Here is a 24,731-nt window from a genome sequence, read left to right on the forward strand (position 1 = left end):
TCCATGATCCAGCGGATGTTGGCAATTTGATCTCTGGTTCCTCTGCCTTTTCTAAAACCAGCTTGAACATCAGGAAGTTCACAGTTCACGTACTGCTGAAGCCTGGCTTGGAGAATTTTGAGCATTACTTTACTAGCGTGTGAGATGAGTGCAATTGTGCAGTAGTTTGAGCATTCTTTGGCATTGCCTTTCTTTGGGATTGGAATGAAAACTGACCTTTTCCAGTCCTGTGGCCACTGCTGAGTTTTCCAAATTTGCTGGCATACTGAGTGCAGCACTTTCACAGCATCATCTTTCAGGATTTGAAATAGCTCAACTGGAATTCCATCGCCTCCATTAGCTTTGTTCATAGTGATGCTTTCTAAGCCCCACTTGACTTCACGTTCCAGGATGTCTGGCTCTAGGTGAGTGATCACACTATCATGATTATCTGGGTCATGAAGATCTTTTTTGTACAGTTCTTCCATGTATTCTTGCCACCTCTTCTTTTTTTTAATTTTAATTTTTATTTTATTTTACTTTACAATACTCTATTGGTTTTGCCATACATTGACATGAATCCACCACGGGTGTACATGCGTTCCCAAACATGAACCCCCCTCCCACCTCCCTTCCCATAACATCTCTCTGGGTCATCCCCATGCACCAGCCCCAAGCATGCTGTATCCTGCATTGGACACAGACTGGTGATTCAATTCTTACATGATAGTATACATGTTTCAATGCCATTCTCCCAAATCATCCCACCCTCTCCCTCTCCCTCTGAGTCCAAAAGTCCACTATACACATCTGTGTCTTTTTTTGCTTCTCCTGCTTCTGTTAGGTCCATACCATTTCTGTCGTTTATTGAGCCCATATTTGCATGAAATGTTCCCTTGATAGCTCTAATTTTCTTGGAGAGATCTCTAGTCTTTCCCATTCTGTTGTTTTCCTCTATTTCTTTGCATTGATTGCTGAGGAAAGCTTTCTTATCTCTCCTTGCTATTCTTTGGAACACTGTATTCAGATGCGTATATCTTTCCTTTTCTCCTTTGCTTTTCACTTTTCTTCTTTTCACAGCTATTTGTCAGGTCTCCTCAGACAGCTATTTTGCTTTTTTGCATTTCTTTTTCTTGGGGATGGTCTTGATCCCTGTCTCTTGTACAATGTCACAAACCTCAGTCCATAGTTCATCAAGCATTCTGTCTACCAGATCTAGTCCCTTAAATCTATTTTTCATTCCACTGTATAATCATAAGGGATTTGATTTAGGTTATACCTGAATGGTCCAGTGGTTTTCCCACTTTCTTCAATTTAAGTCTGAATTTGGCAATAAGGAGTGCATGATCTGAGCTACAGTCAGCTCCCAGTCTTGTTTTTGCTGACTGTATAGAGCTTCTCCATCTTTGGCTGCAAAGAATATAACCAATCTGATTTCGGTGTTGACCATCTGGTGATGTCCATGTGTAGAGTCTTCTCTTGTGTTTTTGGAAGAGGGTATTTGCTATGACCAGTGCGTTCTCTTGGCAAAACTCTGTTAGCCTTTGCCCTGCTTCATTCTGTACTCCAAGGCCAAATTTGCCTGTTACTCCAGGTGTTTCTTGACTTCCTACTTTTGCATTCCAGTCCCCTATAATGAAAAGGACATCTTTTTTGGGTGTTAGTTCTAAAAGGTCTTGTAGGTCTTCATAGAACCGTTCAACTTCAGCTTCTTCAGCATTACTGGTTGGGGGATAGACTTGGATTACTGTGATATTAAATGGTTTGCCTTGGAAACGAACAAGATCATTCTGTCGTTTTTGAGATTGCATCCAAGAACTGCATTCAGACTCTTTTGCTGACCATGATGGCTACTCCATTTCTTCTAAGGGATTCCTGCCCACAGTAGTACATGTAACGGTCATCTGAGTTAAATTCACCCATTCCAGTCTATTTTAGTTCACTGATTCCTAGAATGTCAATGTTCACTCTTGCCATCTCCTGTTTGACCACTTCCAATTTGCCTTGATTCATGGACCTGACATTCCAGGTTCCTCTGCAGTATTGCTCTTTACAGCATCAGACCTTGTTTCTATCACCAGTAACATCTACAACTGGGTATTGTTTTTGCTTTGGCTCCATCCCTTCATTCTTTCTGGAGTTATTTCTCCACTGATCTCCTGTAGCATAGTGGGCACCTAATGACCTGGGGAGTTCCCCTTTAAGTATCCTATCATTTTGCCTTTTCATACTGTTCATGGGGTTCTCAAGGAAAGAAAACTAAAGTGGTTTGCCATTCCCTTCTCCAGTGGACTACATTCTGTCAGACCTTTCCACCATGACCCCCCCGTCTTGGGTGGCCCCACAAGGCATGGCTTAGTTTCATTGAGTTAGACAAGGCTGTGGTCCTAGTGTGATTAGATTGACTAGTTTTCTGTGAGTATGGTTTCAGTGTGTCTGCCCTCTGATGCCTCTTGCAACACCTACTGTCTTACTTGGATTTCTCTTACTTTGGACATGGGGTATCTCTTCACGGCTGCTCCAGCAAAGCGCAGCCACTGCTCCTTACCTTGGACAAGGGGTATTTCAAGGCCACCCTTCCTGACCTTGAATGTGGAGTAGCTCCTCTTGGCCCTCCTTTGCCCACACAGCCGCTGCTCCTTGGAAGTGGGGTTGCTCCTCTCAGCTGCCACCCCAACCTTGGACATGGGGTAGCTCCTCTTGGCCGCTTCTGTGCCAATGCAACTTGGCACTCTCGGTCGCCACCCCTGACCTTGGGCGAGGGGTAGCTCCTCTTGGCCACACTTCTACGCGGTCCATAGCATACAAAACAGTTTCACTGTCCTCAAACCCTCCATGCTCTACCTATTATCCTTCCCTCTTATCCTGGCAACCACTGATTTCTTTACTATCTCCACAGTCTTGCCTTTTCCAGAACATCATATAGTTGGAATCATCCAGTATATGGCCTTTTTAGATTGGCTTTTTCAAACAGCTATAGACCTTCTTTCAATTTTTTTTTAATGTTCCTTCCATGTGTTTAGACTTGGTCACTCTCCAGTGTTCTCAAGTAGCTATTTTGTCCAGAATTTATAATTGTTATCTGTGGGAAATCTGATCTAATTAGATCTAATCTGATCAGTCATTAACAGAAGATAAAGTTTTAAAATACAAATTTGTACATTTAACAGGAATAACCAGACTTCCGGCCACTGTTCAAGACTGACATATCAGAGCTTATCTTAGATCAGGCTTATAATTATTGAATTTTGGGGTTGGAATAGATTTTAATGGTCATCTAAAGAAATAATAGGTTTAAAATTAATCATAATTCCCATCACATAAAGTGAAATATCATTATTCTATTACTTATGATGTACAATTTACAGAAAAGGGATGGTTATATTTTAAATATATTTAACAAACCTGTCAAGGCTGTTTCACTTATTGATTTAATTTGTAGAAAAACTTCTCTCTTCAGTGAAGTCCAGTTTTTAAAATAATCATATACTTCATTTTTAATACTGTTCAGCTCGCTTTTAGTAAAAGTAAGTAATGCAAGAGTCTTAGTCCAGAAATATTTGTATTCCATCAATCTCTGACTGTAAAGTAATAAAGAAAAATTAGGATTTAAAAAAATAGCAGGCATAATAACAATTATTTTTTAAAAATTTCTTTGAAAAATGGTTTTACAGTAACCATATAATCTACCACTCAAATGGAGACAATTTTGAAAGTGAAAGGAGGTGCTATCTACATTATGCCAAGACAACATATAAACAGGATATTCCAGAAAGACTGAGGTAATATGATCACCCCAATTCATTTCCATTGTGTTGTTATTTTTAACTATAAATAAAGATGGCTAACTATCCTCTTATACATTTTTTTCTATTATTCTTTAAAAATTAACAGCAAACATTTGAAGAAAATTAAGTCAAAAGTGACTCAGTGTCTGAGCCTAAAACAGAGTCTCAAATTTGTAGACAGCATTCTTCCTGTGCTATGGCCCTATAGGCAGTATAAAACATGGGGTAATAATAAGTGAAACTTTTTAAGTGACTGATCCAGTGCTTCTGCTTCATCAAATGCCACAACTCAAAGTAACCACATGTGTTTTGTCATCCCAATGATTTTTATTACTTCAGATGTCCTGGCTAACATTTACCTAACAGATCAAGCAAGATGCAAACAGATCTGAGTGTTATCAGAAAAAGAAAAGGACTGAAACCATGGCAGTTAATTATTTTGTTAATATTTATCTCCCTAAGTAGACTAAGACCTATTATGCAGAGAGTGTATCTGTCTTGTTCATCACAGTCTCCCTAGCACTTAGCACAGTACCTACCACATAGTATATACTCAGTACATACTGATGAATGAATGAATGATTTAAAAAAAATCACTCAGTTGAGGGATAAAGAAGTAAGAAGTACTGAGGATAAAATACTGGGCAACACCAATATTTATGGGAATAAAACAGAAAAGAATCTCTCAAAGGAGACGAGGTAGGAGCAATCAGTGTGTCAGGAAAAACAGACAAACAAATAAAAGGATAATGTCTGAAAGGCCAGGGGTAAGAGAATTTAAAGAAAGAGTAGTGGTCAGTATTTTAGTCCTCAGATAAAGGCTAAACAGTCCATTATGCCTGGTATTGAGGAGGCCTTTGACAATTTCAGAGATGGCAGGTAGGAAAAGACTAAGCAGTAAAGCAGAAAAGAGGAAATAGTTATGTGCAATCAAGAACCTTGACTGAGGCAACAAGGAGAGAAAGAAGATCCACAGTAGAATAGTTTATTAGGATGGGAGACACCTGAGTGTGTACATAGCTGAGTAGGAGTGCAGTCACAGAGATTAAAACACATGCAAGAGATGTGATCATTTCTTGTGCAAAGAGGTAGAAAGGACAGATGTAAAACAAAGGCTGAAAGATTAGACTTTGTTAGGAAGAAGGATGGTGTCATTTTGTGTGGTCAACTAAGGTCCATGTGAGTGATCAAAAGCCATAGGGGTTCCTCAATCAAAGAAAGGGTGGGGTGAGGGAGGAATGGATTTGGAGGTTGGGTTAGCAGATGCAAGCTATTACGTATAGAACAGATAAACAATAAGGTCCTACTATATAGCACAGGCAAAGAAGGCAATGGCACCCCACTCCAGTACTCTTGCCTGGAAAATCCTATGGACGGAGGAGCCTGGTAGGCTGCAGTCCATGGGGTTGCTAAGAGTCAGACACAACTGAGCAACTTCACTTTCACTTTTCACTTTCATGCATTGGAGAAGGAAATGGCAACCCACTCCAGTGTTCTTGCCAGGAGAATCCCAGGGACGGGGGAGCCTGGTGGGCTGCCATCTATGGGGTAGCACAGAGTCGGACATGACTGAAGTGACTTAGCAGCAGCAGCATATAGCACAGGGAACTATATTCAATATCCTGAGATAAATCATAATGGAAAAGAATACAAAAAAAGAATGTATATATACATATATAATTGAGTCACTTTCCTTTATAGCAGAAATTAGCACAACACTGTAAATCACTCGAACCTCAGTTTAAAAAAAAAAGAATCAAAGAGAGAGTCCATATAAATCACTAAATCAAGGGGCCCAATAGTGAGAATAGGGTTTTGAACATAAAGCCAGTAAATGGTAAGAAAAAGAGATAAGAACTATGAACTAAGTAAAGATTAAGCGACTAATGGGCCCAATGTAAGGTGCTGAGAGCAAGCAATGTACCTGGGGGTCAAGGCCCAAAGAGATATTTAATAGAAGAATGTTGTGGATGCATGTGCTTCTGCAGGGAAAAGGGCAGGAAACAGAAAATTCAAGCTTCTTAAATAAGAGCATTTCCATCACATTTTGTAGAGCCTAGATCTTACATGATCGGTGTGGATAGAAGGATGGCTTTGTTCTAAAAGATGACTACAAAAATTAGGTTTAAAAGTGTGTACTTATTTGTAGATTGAGAAAAATCATTACAAAAACAACTGTAAATGTTAATAAGTCCCATCAATATCACAAAATACCGAAACACAATATAACTTTTAAGTAAGTAACAGCTCTACAATACTTTTTGCCTACAATTTTTGGCTACATGCTTCACAAGCACCTTTTCATATGAGAACCACTGTATAATAATACTTTATGTGAAGAAAATATAAAAATTATACAGCTTTTCATCTAGCATGGCCATTAGTTTTATTATCAGTGGTAATTTAGAAAGATTCTTTTAGCTTTAGAGTCCATTATTGGTAATATCATTTAAATATTAAGCATTGTCAAATTTGGAAAAATCCTTGTGAAAATCTTTCATATATGATAAATTTTTGGAATTTCAAGTTTTATCAGAAAATGACACCTTAAATTATCTTTGAAATGATGAAACTAATGAACCAGTTTATCTCAGATGTCCTGAAATAGTATACCATGATTCTATGCTATATTCAGTAATGTCAAATTCAGCTTTTGTCAAATCAGCAAGAAACTTAAATCTTTCTCCTCAATGTATTCAAATTTTGAATTCCTCTTCACTGAATGGATTACAAAATAATCCAAGAAATTTTACTGAAAATGCATCTCTTATGATGTAATCTAAAAAGAAGTTAAAATTTGTTTCTTCATGACAGAATAATTTCTATTGTTTAAATTGTTTATCTTCATTGCTTTTTTTTCATTAATTTAAAAAATCCATATACACCCTGATTTTTAATCTTCAATGTCTTGCTTGTGTAATTAATGCAGTCTAAAATGTCCAGCCAGTCCATTCTAAAGGAGATCAACCCTGGGATTTCTTTGGAAGGAATGATGCTAAAGCTGAAGCTCCAGTACTTTGGACACCTCATGCGAAGAGTTGACTCATTGGAAAAGACTCTGACGCTGGGAGAGATTGGGGGCAGGAGGAGAAGGGGACGACCCAGGATGAGATGGCTGGATGGAGTCACGGACTCGATGGATGTGAGTCTGAGTGAACTCTGGGAGATGGTGATGGACAGGGAGGCCTGGCATGCTGCGATTCATGGGATCACAAAGAATCGGACACGACTGAGCAACTGAACTGAACTGAACTGAAAATGTCTTTCTAAATGGCAGTTACAATGTATATTCCCAACTTGACTTTCCCTTTCAGATCCCCCAAATGCCAATGACTATCCCAAAGTAAGATAAGGGAAATCATAACACAGAAACAGAGTTTTTACAATTTAAATTTATCCTACAAATTAAAACCAACCTACTTTTGCCAGGGGCACTACCAGAAGCTTGGGGCGGCGGGGCGGGGGGTGTGGGGGGGGTTTGAAACATAAGTATCATTTGAGTCACAGGAAATATGCCTGTATTGATAACTTTTAATTCTCTTCCTGAAAAATATAAGGCCAGACACCTAGCTGCTGAGAGACAAGTAGCACAAAGAATTTTAAGCAGAATATTGAGGAATTAGAATAGTATTAGGGAAATTGAGGACCTGGTGTTTAACACTCTATATGTAGATATAAAGATGAGGATTTTAAGGGTAAATAAGCAGCGGTAAAAGTAGCTAGAGTATTGGTAAAGTCCTTTACAGAGAACAATTGAACATGAAAACAAGATGAATTTAGATCCTTACTTTACATCATTCACAAAAGTTAAAATGGATCACTGACTTAAATTTAAGACCTAAAACTCTAAAACCTTTAGAACAAACTACTGGAAAAAATCTTGTGACCTTTGGTTAAGCAGAATTCTTCGATACATTACCAAAAGCACAATCCATAAAAGAGAATATTGATTAAATTGTATTCCACTGAAAATAACAACTTTTGTTCTTCAAAAAGACACAATTATGAAAATGAAAAGATATGCCACAGCCTGGGAGAAAAATTTGCAAATCATATTTCAAATAACAGACTTGTAACCAGAACATACAAAGAACTCTTACAATCTGATAACAAGAAAACAAACCAGTGAAAAAATAGACAAAATATTTTAATATATTTCAGCAAATAACCATGCAAATGTTAATAAACATATGAAAAGATGCCCAACACCATTAGTCATTTTGGAAACACATATCAAAGCACAATGAAGTACAATTTCACAGCTTCTAGAATGGATATTATAAAAAAAAAAGACAATAAAAAAGTTGGCAAGAACAAAGAAAAAGTAGAATCTTCATTCCTGGTAGGAATATAGGTACAGCCACTTTGAAAAATACTTTGGTAGTTTCTTAAGAGTTAAATATCAATTTACCATCAGTTGTTTACTTCAGTTCAGTCACTCAGTTCAGTTCAGTCGCACAGTTTGGGTTCAGTTTACCCAAACTCATGTCCATTGAGTCGGTGATGCTATCTAACCATCTCATCCTCTGTCCTCCCCTTCTCCTCCTGCCTTCAATCCTTCCCAACATCAAGGTCTTTCCAAATGACTCAGCTCTTCCCATCAGGTGGCCAAAATATCAGTTTCAGTTTCAACATCAGTCCTTCCAATGAACACCCAGGACTGGTCTCCTTTAGGATGGACTGGTTGGTTCTCCTTGCAGTCCAAGGGACTCTCAAGAGTCTTCTCCAACACCACAGTTCAAAAGCAGCAATTCTTCAGCGCTCAGCTTTCTTTATACTCCAACTCTCACATCCATACATGACCACTGGAAAAACCATAGCCTTGACTAGACGTACCTTTGTTGGCAAAGCAATGTCTCTGCTTTTTAATATGCTGTCTAGGTTAGTCACAACTTTCCTTCCAAGGAGTAAGCGTCTCTTAATTTCATGGCTGCAGTCGCCATCTGCAGTGATTTTGGAGCCCAAGAAAATAAAGTCAGCCACTGTTTCTCCATCTATTTGCCGTGAAGTGATGGGACCGGATGCCATGATCTTCGTTTTCTGAATGTTGAGCTTCAAGCTAACTTTTTCATTCTCTTCTTTCACTTTCATCAAGAGGCTCTTTAGTTCCTCTTCACTCTCTGCCATAAGGGTGGTGTCATCTGCATATCTGAGGTTATTGATATTTCTCCCAGCAATCTTGATTCCAGCTTGTGCTTCATCCAGTCCAGCGTTTCTTGTGATGTACTCTGCATAGAAGTTAAATAAGCAGGGTGACAATATACAGCCTTGACGTACTCCTTTTCCTATTTGGAACCAGTCTGTTGTTCCATGTCCAGGTCTAACCATTGCTTCCTGACCTGCATACAGGTTTCTCAAGAGGCAGGTCAGGTGGTCTGGTATTCCCATCTCTTGAGGAATTTTCCAGAGTTTATTGTGATCCACACAGTCAAAGGCTTTGGCATAGTCAATAAAGCAGAAATAGATGTTTTTCTGGAACTCTCTTGCTTTTTCAAAGATCCAACGGATGTTGGCAATCTGATCTCAGGTTCCTCTGCCTTTTCTAAAACCAGCTTGAATATCTGGAAGTTCACGGTTAATGTATTGCTGAAGCGTGGCCTTGAGAATTTTGAGCATTACTTTACTAGTGTGTGAAATGGTGCAACTGTGTGGTAGTTTGAGCATTCTTTGGCATTGCCTTTCTTTGGAATTGGAATGAAAATTGACCTTTTCCAGTCCTGTGGCCACTGCTGTTTTCCAAATTTCCTGACACATTGAGTGCAGCACTTTCACAGCTTCATCTTTTAGGATTTGAAATAACTGGAATTCATCACCTCCACTAGCTTTGTTCATAGTGATGCTTACTAAGGCCCACTTGACTTCACATTCCAGGATGTCTGGCTCTAGGTGAGTGATCACACCATCATGATTATCTGGGTCGTGAAGCTCTTTTTTGTACAGTTCTTCTGTGTATTCTCGCCACCTCTTCTTAATATCTTCTGCTTCTGTTAGGTCCATACCATTTCTGTCCTTTATTGAGCCCATATTTGCATGAAATGTTCCCTTTGTATCTCTAATTTTCTTGAAGAGATCTCTAGTCTTTCCCATTCTGTTGTTTTCCTCTATTTCTTTGCATTGATCAGTGAGGAAGGCTTTCTTATCTCTCCTTGCTATTCTTTGGAACTCTGCATTCAGATGCGTATATCTTTCCTTTCTCCTTTGCTTTTCACTTCTCTTCTTTTCACAGCTACTTGTCAGGTCTCCTCAGACAGTCATTTTGCTTTTTTGCATTTCTTTTTCTTGGGGATGGTCTTGACCCCTATCTCCTATATGATGTCACAAACATCTGTCCATAGTTCATCAGAGAATCTGTCTATCAGATCTAGGCCCTTAAATCTATTTCTCACTTCCACTGTATAATGATTAGGGATTTGATTTAGGTCATACCTGAATGGTCTAGTGGTTTTCCATACCTTCTTCAATTTAAGTTTGAATTTGGCTTTTTTTTTTTAGTTTTTCTTTTTTTTAAAATAAATTTATTTATTTTAATTGGGACTAATTACTTTACAATATTGTATTGGTTTTGCCATACATCAACATGAATCCACCATGGGTGTACACGTGTTCCCCATCTTGAAGCCCCCTGCCACCTCCCTCCCCATATCTAAGGAGTTCATGATCTGAGCCATAGTCAGCTCCCGGTCTTTTTTTTTGCTGATTGTATAGAGTTTCTTCATCTTTGGTTGCAAAGAATATAATCAATCTGATTTCAGTGTTGACTATCTGGTGTTGTCTATGTTTAGAGTCTTCTCGTGTTGTTGGAAGAGGGTGTTTGCTATGACCAGTACGTTCTCTACAACTCAGTAGTTCTGAATTATTGATACTTAGGTATTTATTCAAAAGAAATGAAACATACATCCACATAAAGTATGTGAATGTTTACAGTAGCAGTATTCTACCAACAAGCAGAAAAAAACCAAATGTCTCTCAACTAATAAATGCTAACAAATGTCTTTCAACTAATAAAAATAAAATGGGGTAAATTCATACAATGGAGTACCATTTAGCAATGAAAATGAAAAAAATACAGCATAGATGAATGTCAAAAATATCAGTGAAAGATATCAGATATAAAAGAACACATTGTAGGAGTCCATGTAACTGAATTGTTCAGAAAAATATAAATCTATAAAAACAGGAAGAAGATAAGTAATTGCCTAGGATTGGCGGTAAAGATAGAGATTAACAGCAAATGGCATGAGGGTCTCCTCAGGACTATTCAAATATTCTAATACTGGAAGTGGTAATGGTTGCACAACTCAGTAGGTTTACTAAAAATCAGTACATTATCCACTTAAAAGGTTGTGGATTTTGTAGTTTGTAATTTATATGTCAAAAAGCTATTTAAATATATAAGGTTATTAACTACAGTATCAAGGGTAGAAAACAAAGAGAAATCCGAAATGGTTGGGAGAATCAGAAAAAAAAGTAAATACTCTAAGTCTTAATGTGGCCGAAGAGTTGTTGTGAAAGTGAGAGATTTGGGGAGTTGGCTTTAAAGTTTCAGAAATGACAGACTCTGGATTTATTTACAAATAAGAAAAATTAAAGGATAAGTGTATTTCAAACAATTTACAGAAGATTCACAATAGGAATCCTATAAAAGTAAGCATTAGTCTAAAATATTTCAAATATAGATTGATTTGGAATATTGGAGTTATACACATGCATGCATGCTGAGTTGCTTCAGTCATGTCCAACTCTTTGCAACCTTATGGACCACAGCCTGCTAGGCTCCTCTATCCATGGGGTTCTCCAAGCAAGAATAGTGGAGTGGGTTGCCATTCCCTCTTTACATAAAGTGAAGTATACCTATATTTCACACTGTTTTTTAATATCTACTTTACAGGTTTTCAAAAGTTAATTTCCATTCTCAAAAGACACTTTAGTCTAAATAGCAGATGTGCTGAGCTAACTGAGGCAAACCACAGATATTCCTCCTCATCATCCCTTTGCAAGAGACAGGTTGGAAATGATGTCAGGGAAAATACAAAGCACGAAGAACACTTTGTTGCAGGCTAGGTGATTAAACCGGATCGCAATTAAACAAATGAGAGGATAATTTAAAAAGAGCAAAGTGAATCAAAGACACAGTTCACTAATCTCTTGAAAGTTCCTTTTGGGCTCCACAGGTTAAGACGATTACATCTGAGTAGCTAAAGCTCAAGCTTCTTTTTCTTACCACCTTAAGAGAGAATACTATAAGCTCCTTTTCTTTATCCACAGCAAACTCAAAGTTTTATGTTCTAGTAGATACTTTTTAAATAATCAGTAAACTAGTTTAAAACGAGCCTTTAGTAAGGCAACAAAATCACTGAACTCTACAACTTTGGGTTTGATTTTATTTCCACCTGATTGCTCTTTGCCATGCAATGCACCTACTACTGAGAGCATTAATAAAACAAGTAATTACCTTTATTCATCAGTGACAAACTTTATTTACATTGTGTCTAGTTATATGGTTACTTTCAAAATTTTTAGTATGCTACTTTTAAAAATAAATCAGATCCCATACTCCCAATTAGGAGAAGACAATGGCACCCCACTCCAATAGTCTTGCCTGAAAAATCCCATGGATGGAGGAGCCTGGTAGGCTGCAGTCCATGCTAAGGGTTGGACACGACTGAGCGACTTCCCTTTCACTTTTCACTTTCATGCATTAGGAGAAGGAAATGGCAACCCACTCCAGTGTTCTTGCCTGGAGAATCCCAGGGATGGCGGAGCCTGGTGGGCTGCCATCTATGGGGTCGCACAGAGTCGGACACAACTGAAGCGACTTAGCAGCAGCAGCATACTCCCAATTTGTGATCTTTTAGCTAGAAATATAAGGAAATGGCAACCCACTCCAGTATTCTTGCCTGGAGAATTCCATGGACAAGCCTGGAGGGCTGCAGTCCATGGGGTCACAAAAAACCGGACATGACTAAGTGACTAACTTTCACTTTCATATAAAAATCATAGATCTTTTGAAAGCATTTGAAAAAATAACCAGTAAAATGATGACAAAATTAGAACACAGAATAAAAATAGCATTTAAAGATGTATACGTTTCTTCAAGAATTTAAAATACTACAAATTACATGTAAAATGTAAATAATAAAGACTAGCTGTATCAGTCCATAATGGCCATAATATTCTGAAGCAGCATTAATTATCTAATTTAGTCCTAGTCTAACCTTTGAAATGTAGTCAATCCTGCCATCCATAATGGCATTTATGGATAAAAAAATGGGTTTCCCTAGAAGACTTGGACGAAAGCTATTGTTGGAGCCAAGATTGAATACTGATGGTCCTGACTAAAATGGAGAGTTGAGGTCACCTGGGTGGTATCCTGCTGATTCAATATAGATTTCTAGGAAAAGGCAGAGATTTCTGATGACAAAAGTTACCATCTGTTTTGTGAGCAGACTCATTCATTCATTCAAACATCAGTTTTGTGTAAGGTATTAATGAAACATAGATGGTTAACAGGTTTTCACCAGACACTCCATATAAATTATTAGTCAGATCATTTTTTTAACAGAAAAATATTTTTAAGAATAACTAGTAGTTTGGAAAAAATAAGAACATTAAAAATATTCACCTGGCATATTATTTTAGTCAACCTGAACCTGTGTCTATTTGTAATATTCATTTAACTTATTCCACTTTTCTAAGAGCTAAAAGTTACTCAATTTGAAAATTATTCATTCTTTCTGATATGTGCAATATATTTATTTTTTCAAAATACTTCCTATTTTTTTAGACTGTTGGGTTTTACCTTTAGTTATTATAAACCCTCTGAAGATTATATAAAAACAGATTTAACACCTTTTATGTTGGAAACTTCTAAATTTATAAGTCTATTACTATCCAGTTAGAAAATTTCTCCATTCTATTCTTTTCATGTCACTGAACTATCAGGAGATCACATGCACCAAGAAATACTGGTCAAGAGGAAAATGAATTAGTTACTGTGCTTTCATTCTAAATGACCCTGAAAATAAGAACAAGGTGTTTGCCTGATTTAAATGTTACTGGCAGGATTTTCCTGGTGGTCCAGTGGTTAAGAATCCACCTACCAATGCAGAGGGCATGGGTTCTTTGATTTCTGATTTGGGAAGATCCCACATTCTTCTGAGAAACTAAGCCTGTGCACCACACACTACTGAGCTCACAAGCTACAGCTACTGAAGCCCACACATGCTCTAGAGCCCTTGCTCCACAAGGAGAGAGGCCACTAGAATGAGAAGCTCCCACAACTGCAACAAGGACTCAGCACCTGCCCCTCAGCCAAGGAAAAAAGGTTACCAGTGAAAATATTCAGTTGACCTAATAGCTTTCAAAAAGTGTTTACATTTTTAGCAACACTATAACATTAAGCTATATAAAAACAGAAACTATATTATTAAAATGTGTTTGAATGTTTCTAAACTTAGTATTAAATGAGTGTATCTTTTCAATACTATAACTTTCCTTTTTTTTTAAGGAATCTTACTTACCTGAAGATTTGTGATTGTTTTTGTTTAATTTTTAACTCCTGTTGCAACTGACTCAATTCTTTCTGTACCCTCTGAAATTCATCTTGGTAACTTTTTAACTTCATGCTTGCATCTTGAATCCTAAAAATATAAATAAATAACAACTATTATAAATCTAAATATTTCCTCATCAGTACTTAATAAAAATTTAGAACCATTTTTTTCATTTCAGCACTATTTACAATAGCCAGGACATGGAAGCAACCCAAATGTTCATCAGCAGAGGAATGGATGAAGATGTGGTACACATATATACATGGAATATTACTCAGCCATAAAAAAGAAAAAATAATACCATTTGCACCAACATGGATGGACCTAGAAATTGTCATACTGAGTGAAGTCAGACACAGAAAGACAAACATCATATAATATCACTTATATGTGGAATGTAAAAAAGGTGTATAAATGAACTTAGTTACAGAACAGAAGCAGAGTCATAAGATATAGAAGACAAACATACAGTTACCAGGGAATGAGAAGGGGGAGAAATAAATTGGGAGGTTGGGATTGACTTGTACACAGTACTATATAAAAAATATTGGGTTGGCCAAAACATTTGTTTAGGTTTTTCCATATCATCTTATGGAAAAACCTGAATGAACGTTTTGGCCATCTCAATAAATAACTAATAAGAACCTAATAAGAATCTGTGTAGCACAGGGACTTCTACTCAATACTCTTAATGGTTATACTGGAAAATAATATTTTAAAATGAGTGGATATATGTATATGTACAACTGATTCACTTTGCTGTACACATGAAACTAACACAAGATCATAAATCAACTATATGCCAATAAAAATTTTTTTAATTAAATCTACTTTCAATAAAAATAAATAAAAGGAGAAAACTATGCCTCTTTTATAGGCAAAGTAAATGTATAGAAAAAGTATAGAGAGAAACATGCTGCTGCTGCTGCTGCTGCTGCTGCTAAATCACTTCAGTCGTGTCTGACTCTGTGCGACCCCATAGACAGCAGCCCACCAGGCTCCGCCATCCCTGGGATTCTCCAGGCAAGAACACTGGAGTGGGTTGCCATTTCTTTCTCCAAAGCATAAAAGTGAAAAGTGAAAGTGAAGTCGCTCAGTCATGTCCAACTCTTTGCAACGTCGTGGATTGCAGTCTCCCAGGCTCCTCCATCCATGGGATTTACCAGGCAAGAGTACTGGAGTGGGTTGCCATTGCCTTCTCCAGAGAAACATGCCAAATAGCCACTATCCCTGGGGAGAGAGTAGAACTGACAGGCAGAAGAAATGCAACAAATACTGAAGGGAAGCATAACTTGTACTCTTTATCTTCTGTAGTGTTTGAATTTTTGCAATGAAGATGTATTTTTACTTGAAATACTAATTAAAATGTACCTAAACAAATAGTTTAACTTTTATCAAAGTAATACCTGTTAAATGTCAAATTTTACTGAGTTAGAAAAAATATTAATCATTTGCTTTTACCCCAATTTTTACTGCCAAAAATAACTACTTTCAACTTTTTTATTCTTGTATTTACCTGTACATTATTAAATAACATACTTACACTGTTAGTTCTTAAATTTCATTTTAGATATTACCTAGTGAATTACAAATCAGTTAAGATCTGGTTCTGCTACTTAACTGAGACCTGAATATGATGACTTAAATATACAGAAGTATATTATCTTACATAAGATGAACGTATTGGTAGCCAGTCCAATGCTGATATATGATAGCTTGAGTGTATCATCACAGCCCCAGGATCCTTTCAACTCTCTGGTCTACTATAATTGGTGTGTGTTCATTATTCTCATGGTCTATGATAATGGCAAAAACACTGACCATTACTTTCCTATTCCAGACCACCAGCAGCAGAAGGCTCCTCTGTCCCTTTCAAGGAGATTTCCTAGAAGTACCTCTGTATACTTCTCCTGAACCTAAATATCTGACTGTTCCTAGCTGAAAGTGAATCTGAAAAATATAATGTTTTAATTGGAAAGATTAACCCCCAGATATATCCATAATTCTATTACAAAGGAAGAAAGAAGAATGTATGTTGGGATGGGTAGCTTGCAATCTCTAACACAATCCTAAAAAGAATTAACCCTCCTATACATACCTACACACCTACAGAGACATATACATATGCACACATACCACACGCACACACATACACCACATGCACACAGACAAAGCCTTCTTCCCCTCATCCTTGCAATATAGTTAAAATAATCTTTCTATCTAGTGTTGATATTATTCACTAGTGCACTACATGTTATGCCATGATCACATTTTTTCTTTACCATATGTTTATTTCTATATAATCTAGTATTTAAAAAATTTTTTAATTATGAAAGTATGATAACATATTTACAGGAGACTTGGAAAATACAGGACAAGGTTATATATAACCCATGTCCCTTATACCTCCTGCATTGGCACGGGTGAAGCAGGAAAAATTTTAAATGATCTTAGTACATTTTATGATGCTGAAAGTAAGGAAGAGTTCAAGGGAAGACAGAGGCATGTTAAAAGGGCACAGGAGCCATGTGAAAGAGCTCCTAATGGCTGAACTGGAATGAGTGAGCACCAAAATATATAACTGTAATATTGGGTTCAGTTCAGTTCAGTTCAGTTCAGTCGTTAGTCGTGTCTGACTCTTTGCGACCCCATGAATCGCAGCACGCCAGGCCTCCCTGTCCACCACCATCTCCCGGAGTTCACTCAGACTCATGTCCATCGAGTCAGTGATGCCATCCAGCCATCTCATCCTGGGTCATCCCCTTCTCCTCCTGCCCCCATCTCTCCCAGCATCAGTCTTTTCCAATGAGTCAACTCTTCGCATGAAGTGTCCAAAGTACTGGAGCTTCAGCTTTAGCATCATTCCTTCCAAAGAAATCCCAGGGCTGATCTCCTTCAGAATGGACTGGTTGGATCTCCTTGCAGTCCAAGGGACCCTCAAGAGTCTTCTCCAACACCACAGTTCAAAAGCATCAATTCTTTGGCGCTCAGCCTTCTTCACAGTCCAACTCTCACATCCGTACATGACCACTGGAAAAACCATAGCCTTGACTAGACAGACCTTAGTCAGCAAAGTAATGTCTCTGCTTTTGAATATACTATCTAGGTTGCTCATCACTTTTCTTCCAAGGAGTAAGCATCTTTTAATTTCATGGCTGCAATCACCATCTGCAGTGATTTGGGAGCCCAAAAAAATAAGGTCTGACACTGTTTCCACTGTTTCCCCATCTATTTGCCATGAAGTGATGGGACCAGATGCCATGATCTTCATTTTCTGAATGTTGAGCTTTAAGCCAACTTTTCGCTCTCCTCTTTCACTTTCATCAAGAGGCTTTTTAGCTCCTCTTCACTTTCAGCCATAAGGGTGGTGTCATCTGCATATCTGAGGTTATTGATATTTCTCCCGGCAATCTTGATTCCAGCTTGTGTTTCTTCCAGTCCAGCGTTTCTTGTGATGTACTCTGCATAGAAGTTAAATAAGCAGGGTGACAATATACAGCCTTGACGTACTCCTTTTCCTATTTGGAACCAGTCTGTTGTTCCATGTCCAGTTCTAACTGTTGCTTCCTGACCTGCATACAGATTTCTTAAGAAGCAGGATAGGTGGTCTGGTATTCCCATCTCTTGAGGAATTTTCCAGAGTTTATTGTGATCCACACAGTCAAAGGCTTTGGCATAGTCAATAAACCAGAAATAGATGTTTTTCTGGGACTCCCTTGCTTTTTCCATGATCCAGCGGATGTTGGCAATTTGATCTCTGGTTCCTCTGCCTTTTCTAAAACCAGCTTGAACATCAGGGAGTTCACGGTTCACGTATTGCTGAAGTCTGGCTTGGAGAATTTTGAGCATTACTTTACTAGCATGTGAGATGAGTTATAACCCACAAAATAAAAGTAAGTGAATCCATACTGACATTAACAAATAATTTAATAGTTAAATAGGAGAGAAGAAACAGTTGTTCCTTACAGAAAAACTCTGATTAAAAAATATAGAAGGAATGAGAAAAAGAAAAAGCATTAGAAGAGAACAATAATAACTGCTGTAAGCAAAATCTATGGTAAAAAGTAGGTGAAAGTTTAAGGAGAAATAGAATATTTGAATATTCTCAAAGTTTCTACCCCCAAACATTTATTAATTATAAAGGGAAAAATAATTTTTCAATGGAGGAAGCTGGAAACACCACCTCAGCCAAGTGATCAAGGTTCAACATCATCTGCAAAAATACATACTGAGGTTATATACACTTTGATTTGATACACTGGAAAGGGTACATCATTTCTGTAGCATTCTTGTTAAAAAATTAATAATCTCTATAAAATTATGGGTAAACATCAGACAAACCCAAATTGAGGGGATTCTACAAAACAACTGACCAGTTCTCTTCAAAAACCTCCAGTCACAAAAGACAAAGAAAGACTGTCACAGATCAAAGAAGATTAAAAAGATATGAGGTCTAATTGCAATCAGTGACCCCAAATTGAATCACGAACTGGAAAAAAGATGTCAGTGGAAAAACTGATAAGATCAAACAAAATCTGTAGGTTAGTTAATAGTATTATACCAATGCTAATTTCTTAGATCTTATAATTGTACCAAATTTATGGAAGGTGTTAACATTAGAGGGGCTTGGTATATGAGAAAATGCTGTACTATTTTTGCAACTTTCTATAAGTCTACAATTATTTCAAAATAAAAAGTTATAAAATCACTTGTATATATTTAATGAATAATTTGTACATGTGAATGTATCTGTGTTACAAACTATGTTGTAAAAAGGTGGATATACATTAAATTTTAGAAGTTATGCAATTTTTATATAAAAAATGAAACACCTTCATGGTCAATATTAGAGAAACATTAAGTAACCTATGTTCCTATGGAATACTATATTTAAAAAAAAGAATGAAGTAGATTTTTATGTCCTGGCATGGAAAGAATGCCAAGACTTAACAAGAAATAAACAAAAAGCAAGTTGTAATTTACAGGTCAACAAGGGTTTCCAAACACTCTTGTGTGAATGTAAATTACACAACTACTTTGACTAAATAGTAGGATCTATGAAGCCTGGCCATATGCATAATGCCATGACCCAGAATTTCCACACCTGGTACATATCCAATAGAAAAATGTGCTCAAATGTTTACCAAAGACATGCATACAAATATCATGGCAGCACTGATTTTAATAGCCCCAAAGAGTGAACACCCAAATGCTTATTCACAGCAGAATAGATAAATCCATCATGGTATATTCATACCATGGAAAACTGAACAGCAATAAGAATGAATGAACAGCAGTTACCCATAACAAGATGGGATGCATCTCGCAAACATAATGCTAAATAAAGAAAATTAGGCAAGAGAATACATACTCTATTATTCCATTTACATAAAGTTCAAAAATAGGCAAAATTAATCCATGGTGTTATAAGTCAAGGCTAGTTTCCTTTAAGTGGGTGACTAAGATAAGTACAAGAGGGATTCTAGGGGGATGTCAATGTTCAGTTTCATGATATGGGTGCTGATTACATGAGAAATTCACTTTGTGAAATTTAGTTTTAGCTGTACATGTATTATTTGTGCATTTTTCTCTTATATATGTTATACTTCAATAAAAGTTTATAAAAATAAAATAAAATTGAATTAAAAAAGCACCTAATCTCATTATATGTGTTTATCTAAGGTTGATAAATTGGTCAAAAAGCCCAGAAATATTTGAAGAAAATTTAATCTCATTAGTATATTTGGGGGTTAAATGAAATTTGTATAAACATTCCTTAATAAAACATGTGGAATATAGCCAATATTTTATAATAACTGTAAATGGAGTATAACCTTTAAAATTGTATGAAAAATTAAATTCTTTTAAAAAGCCCATTGCAGCTATTAAGATTTACCCAGAAAAGAATTCTAGGACTTCCCTGGTGGTTCAGTGGATGGGAGTCCACCTGCCAATGCAGGAGATACAGGTTTGATCACTGGTCCAGGAAGATTCCACATGCCGCAGAGCAACTCAGCCCATGAACCACAACTGCCGAGCCTGAGGTGTAGAGCCCACGAGCCACAACTTCTGAGCCTGTGTGCTGCAACTACTGAAGACGGTGTACCTAGAGACTGTACTCCACAAGAGAAGCCACCATAAAGAGAAGCTCGCACACACAGTGAAGAGTAGCCACCACCCAACTCACCACAACTAGAGAAAGCTGATACAAAAAAGAAAGAAAGAAAGCAACAAATACCGAGCACAGCCAAAAAAAATAAATATTTTTTTTAAAAGGAACTTGAAGATTTTTTTTACAAACATTTTCCTATTTGTAATTAGGAAAAGAATGCACATTAAAACTTTATAACGTCATATTCCCCAAATGAATATTACTTGTAAATCACATCTCAAGCCCTCTGACAACACTCCCTGAAAAGTTAGGTCACGTTAGTTCACTCTGTTTTGTCTTTGCTAATGCTACTTTACTTCTTTCAATCAAACTGATATGGCTAAAAGTGATATGCATGAAAGGTATTAATGTTCACTTTTATTGTATACATTATATTAAGTTTATGAAATAAATAATTCACAAAATATTTTAATCCAATATGTACTATGCAAGCACATGGTTTTCTCTAAGAGTCATAATTCTGCATGGAATTTGAACACTATGTTGATTGATGTGAGGACATGCTGTTGTCTAGTGAGAGGGTGTTCCTGAAAACAGTAAGACCAACAGCATGTTCTAGTGGACAGAGTTCTGTACTGGGAGTTAGATGACTTGTATTATAACCCTCTTGCCAATGCAACCATGAGAACAACACAGTTATTACCCTTATTTTCCAGTTTTTCCCTTAGCCAACTTGATTAAAATGGATTGTGGTAAGAATCACAGAGTTCTAAAACAAATTCGGGAAAGGTATTATTGTCTCTTCTTACATATTTTCATTTGGATCATTCTTTATCAGTGTTATTCATAATAAAAATATTCTAAAGGAAAATACTTTTAAATGTCCTTTTAACGTCCCTCCATTCTGTAGTCAAATGCTTTAGAAAAGACAACAAGAAAGCCAATCACATCATTGGGTATTTTACCACCTGAAACCTAAACTTCTTTTTGTCAAGGTCCTGGCTTGAAGGATTCACTTATTTTTAGTCTTTCCATCAAACTGGTTTTGCAGCAATTTGAGATGACAGATGGAAGTTCAAGGTATGAAAAAAATACAGTGGATGATTTTCAGGATTGTGTCCTACCAAGAACTGACAGGAAAAGGCATCTAACTATCAAGGGGAAAATTAGAATTGCAACAGAGAAATCAATCAAAACAAGATAGTACTTCAAGAGTTCTTGGGAAATGGATTTTAGACATTGACATATGACTATCAGAAGTGGCTGCTGTAACCACTCTATTGGAATCAATCACTATCTAAATGCATCCAGAAAATTACATTACCTTTCCAGAAAACAGACAGTGAGAGTGGGAAGCCCACGTATGTAGGTAGGTAAATCACATAGGATTCAATTAAACTAGAAAGAATCCTTATTTTGCAGAGAAAAGTCATAAGCACTCTGTAAAACCCCAGAGGCAGAACCCAAGCTCCTTTGCCTATTATCAAGACCTATGGCAACTTCAAAAATGTCAACAAGAGATTACACAGGATTGGAAATGTCACTAACATATAAGTTCTACTGAAAAGAAGAGTAGCAGTATTTAAGACAAAATTATTTGTGAACACAATTTCCTCTTGCATGGCATTCTATTCCTTTTATGTTTAAAAATTAGTGTGATATTTATATCTTACTACAAAAGTTCTAACTTGGTTATCAAAATATATTCTTCTGCTAAAGTAGTTTTACTTTTATCCTGAAGAGTCATTACCCTGGTTGAGTTCAATTCAGTTGCTCAGTAGTGTCTGACTCTTTGTGACCCCATGGACTGCAGCACACCAGGCTTCCCTGTCCATCACCAACTCCTGGAGCCTACTCAAACACATGTCCATCGCGCTAGTGATGCCATCCAATCATCTCATACTCTGTCGTCCCCTCTCCTCCCACCTTCGATCATTCCCAGCATCAAGGAGTTTTCCAGTGAGTCAGTTCTTCCCATCAGGTGGCCAGAGTATTGGAGTTTCAGCTTCAGCATCAGTCTTTCCAATGAATATTCAGGACTGATTTCCTTTAAGACTGGTTGGATCTCCTTGCTGTCCAAGGGACTCTCAAGAGTCTTCTCTGACATCACATTTCAAAGCAAAAATTCTTCAGCGCTCAGCTTTCTCTATAGCCCAAGTCTCACATCCATACATGACTACTGGAAAAACCAGAGCTTTGACTAGATGGACCTTTGTTGGCAAAGTAACGTCTCTGCTTTTTAATATGCTTTCTAGATTGGTCATAGCTTTTCTTCCAAGAAACAAGCATCTTTTAATTACATGGCTGGAGTCACCATCTGCAGTGATTTTGTAGCCCAAGAAAATGAATTCTGTCAGTTTCCACTGTTTCCCCATCTATTCGCCAAGAAGTGATGGGACCAGATACCATGATCTTAGTTTTCTGAATGTTGAGTTTTAAGCCAGTTTTTTTCACTCTCCTCTTTCACTTTCATCAAGAGGCTCTTTAGTTCTTCTTCACTTTCTGCCATAAGGGTGGTGTCATCTGCATATCTGAGGTTATTGACATTTCTCCCAGCAATCTTGATTCCAGCTTGTGCTTTATCCAGCCTGACATTTTGCATGATGTACTCTGCATATAAGTTAAATAAGCAGGGTGACAATATACAGCCTTGACATATTCCTTTCCTGTTTGGAACCAGTCTGTTGTTTCATGTCCAGTCCTAACTGTTGCTTCTTGACCTGCATACAGAATCTCTAGAGGCAGGCCAGGTGGTCTGGTACTCCCATTGCTTTAAGAATTGTCCAGTTTGTTGTGATCTACACAAGTCAGTGTAGTCAATAAAGCAAAAGTAGATTTTTTTTTTAATTCTTTTGCTTTTTCAATGATCCAGTGCATGTTGGCAATTTGATCTCTGATTTCTCTGCCTTTTCAAAGCCCATCTTGAACATCTAGAAGTTCTCGGTTCACGTACTATTGAAGCTTGGCTTGGAGAATTTTGAGCATTACTTTGCTAGTGTGTGAAATGAGTGCAACTATGCAGTAGTTTGAATATTCTTTGGCATTGCCTTTCTTTGGGATTGAATGAAAACTGACCTTGTCCAGTCCTGTGGCCACTGCTGAGTTTTCCAAATTTGCTGGCATATTGAATGCAGCACTTTCACAGCATCATCTTTCAGGATTTGAAATAGCTCAACTGGAATTCCATCACCTCCACTACCTTTGTTCATAGTAATGCTTTCTAAAGCCCACTTGACTTCACGTTCCAGGATGTCTGGCTCTAGGTGAGTGATTACACCATCGTGATTATCTTGGTCATGAAGATCTTTCTTGTACAGTTCTTCTGTGTATTCTTGCCCCTTCTTCTTAATATCTTCTGCTTAATATCTTCTGCTTCTGTGTCCACACCATTTCTGTCCCTTATCGAGCCTATCTTTGCATGAAATGTTCCCTTGGTATCTCTAATTTTCTTGAAGAGATCTCTAGTTTTTCCCTTTCTATTGTTTCGCTCTATTTCTTTGCATTGATCACTGAGAAAGGCTTTCTTATCTCTCCTTGCTGTTCTTTGGAACTCTGCATTCAGGTGGATATATCTTTCCTTTTTCTCCTTTGCATTTAGCTTCTCTTCTTTCTCAGCTATTTGTAATGCCTTGTCAGACAACCATTTTGCCTTTTTGCATTTCTTTTTCTTGGGGATGGTCTTGATCACTGCCTCCTGTACAATGTCATGAACCTCTGTCCATAGTTCTTCAGGCACTCTGTCTCTCAGATCTAATCCCTTGAATCTAGCTGTCACTTTTACTGTATAATCATAAGGAATTTGATTTAGGTCATACCTGAATGGCCTAGTGGTTTTCCCTAGCTTCTTCAATTTAAGTCTGAATTTGGCAATAAGAAGTTCATGATCTGAGCCACAGTCAGCGCCTGCTCTTATCTTTGCTGACTGTATAGAGTTTCTCCATCTTTGGCTGCAAAGAATATAATCAATCTGATTTCAGTATTGAACATCTGATGATGTACATGTGTAGAGTCTTCTCTTGTGTTGTTGGAAGAGGGTGTTTGCTATGACCAGTGGATTGCACATTGACCCTTTACAATGCATTCCTTAATAGTTTGACTCCTTCTGAAACATGCTTGCCTTATTGAGTTAAGGATCAGGAATACTTAGCTTTGCTAATAGGAAAGGCTCTTAAAAGTCTAATATTAAAAGTCTAATGTCTAAAATCTAAAACACATTCATATTCATTCCCTCCTCTTTCCTTTCCCCTCTGTCTCTGTCTCTCCCCACCCTCTCCCAACATGGTGAGAGAAAGGTATCTT

The 24,731-nt window shown here is 37.3% G+C and overlaps 1 protein-coding gene across 1 annotated transcript in view; it reads right to left on the reverse strand.

The window, feature by feature from the left end:
• The window catches only part of LEKR1 (leucine, glutamate and lysine rich 1), a 206,096-nt gene that overhangs the window by 138,037 nt on the left and 43,328 nt on the right, over positions 1-24,731 (reverse strand). The window contains exons 2-3 of the mRNA XM_052645445.1: positions 14,288-14,407; positions 3,385-3,560 (exon numbers count right to left, since the gene is read on the reverse strand). Of these exons, the coding sequence (XP_052501405.1) occupies positions 3,385-3,560; positions 14,288-14,407 (296 nt within the window). The remainder of the gene's footprint in view (positions 1-3,384; positions 3,561-14,287; positions 14,408-24,731) is intronic.

The sequence above is a fragment of the Budorcas taxicolor genome, chromosome 1, assembly GCF_023091745.1.
Source record: "Budorcas taxicolor isolate Tak-1 chromosome 1, Takin1.1, whole genome shotgun sequence".
Taxonomy (NCBI): Eukaryota; Metazoa; Chordata; class Mammalia; order Artiodactyla; family Bovidae; genus Budorcas; species Budorcas taxicolor.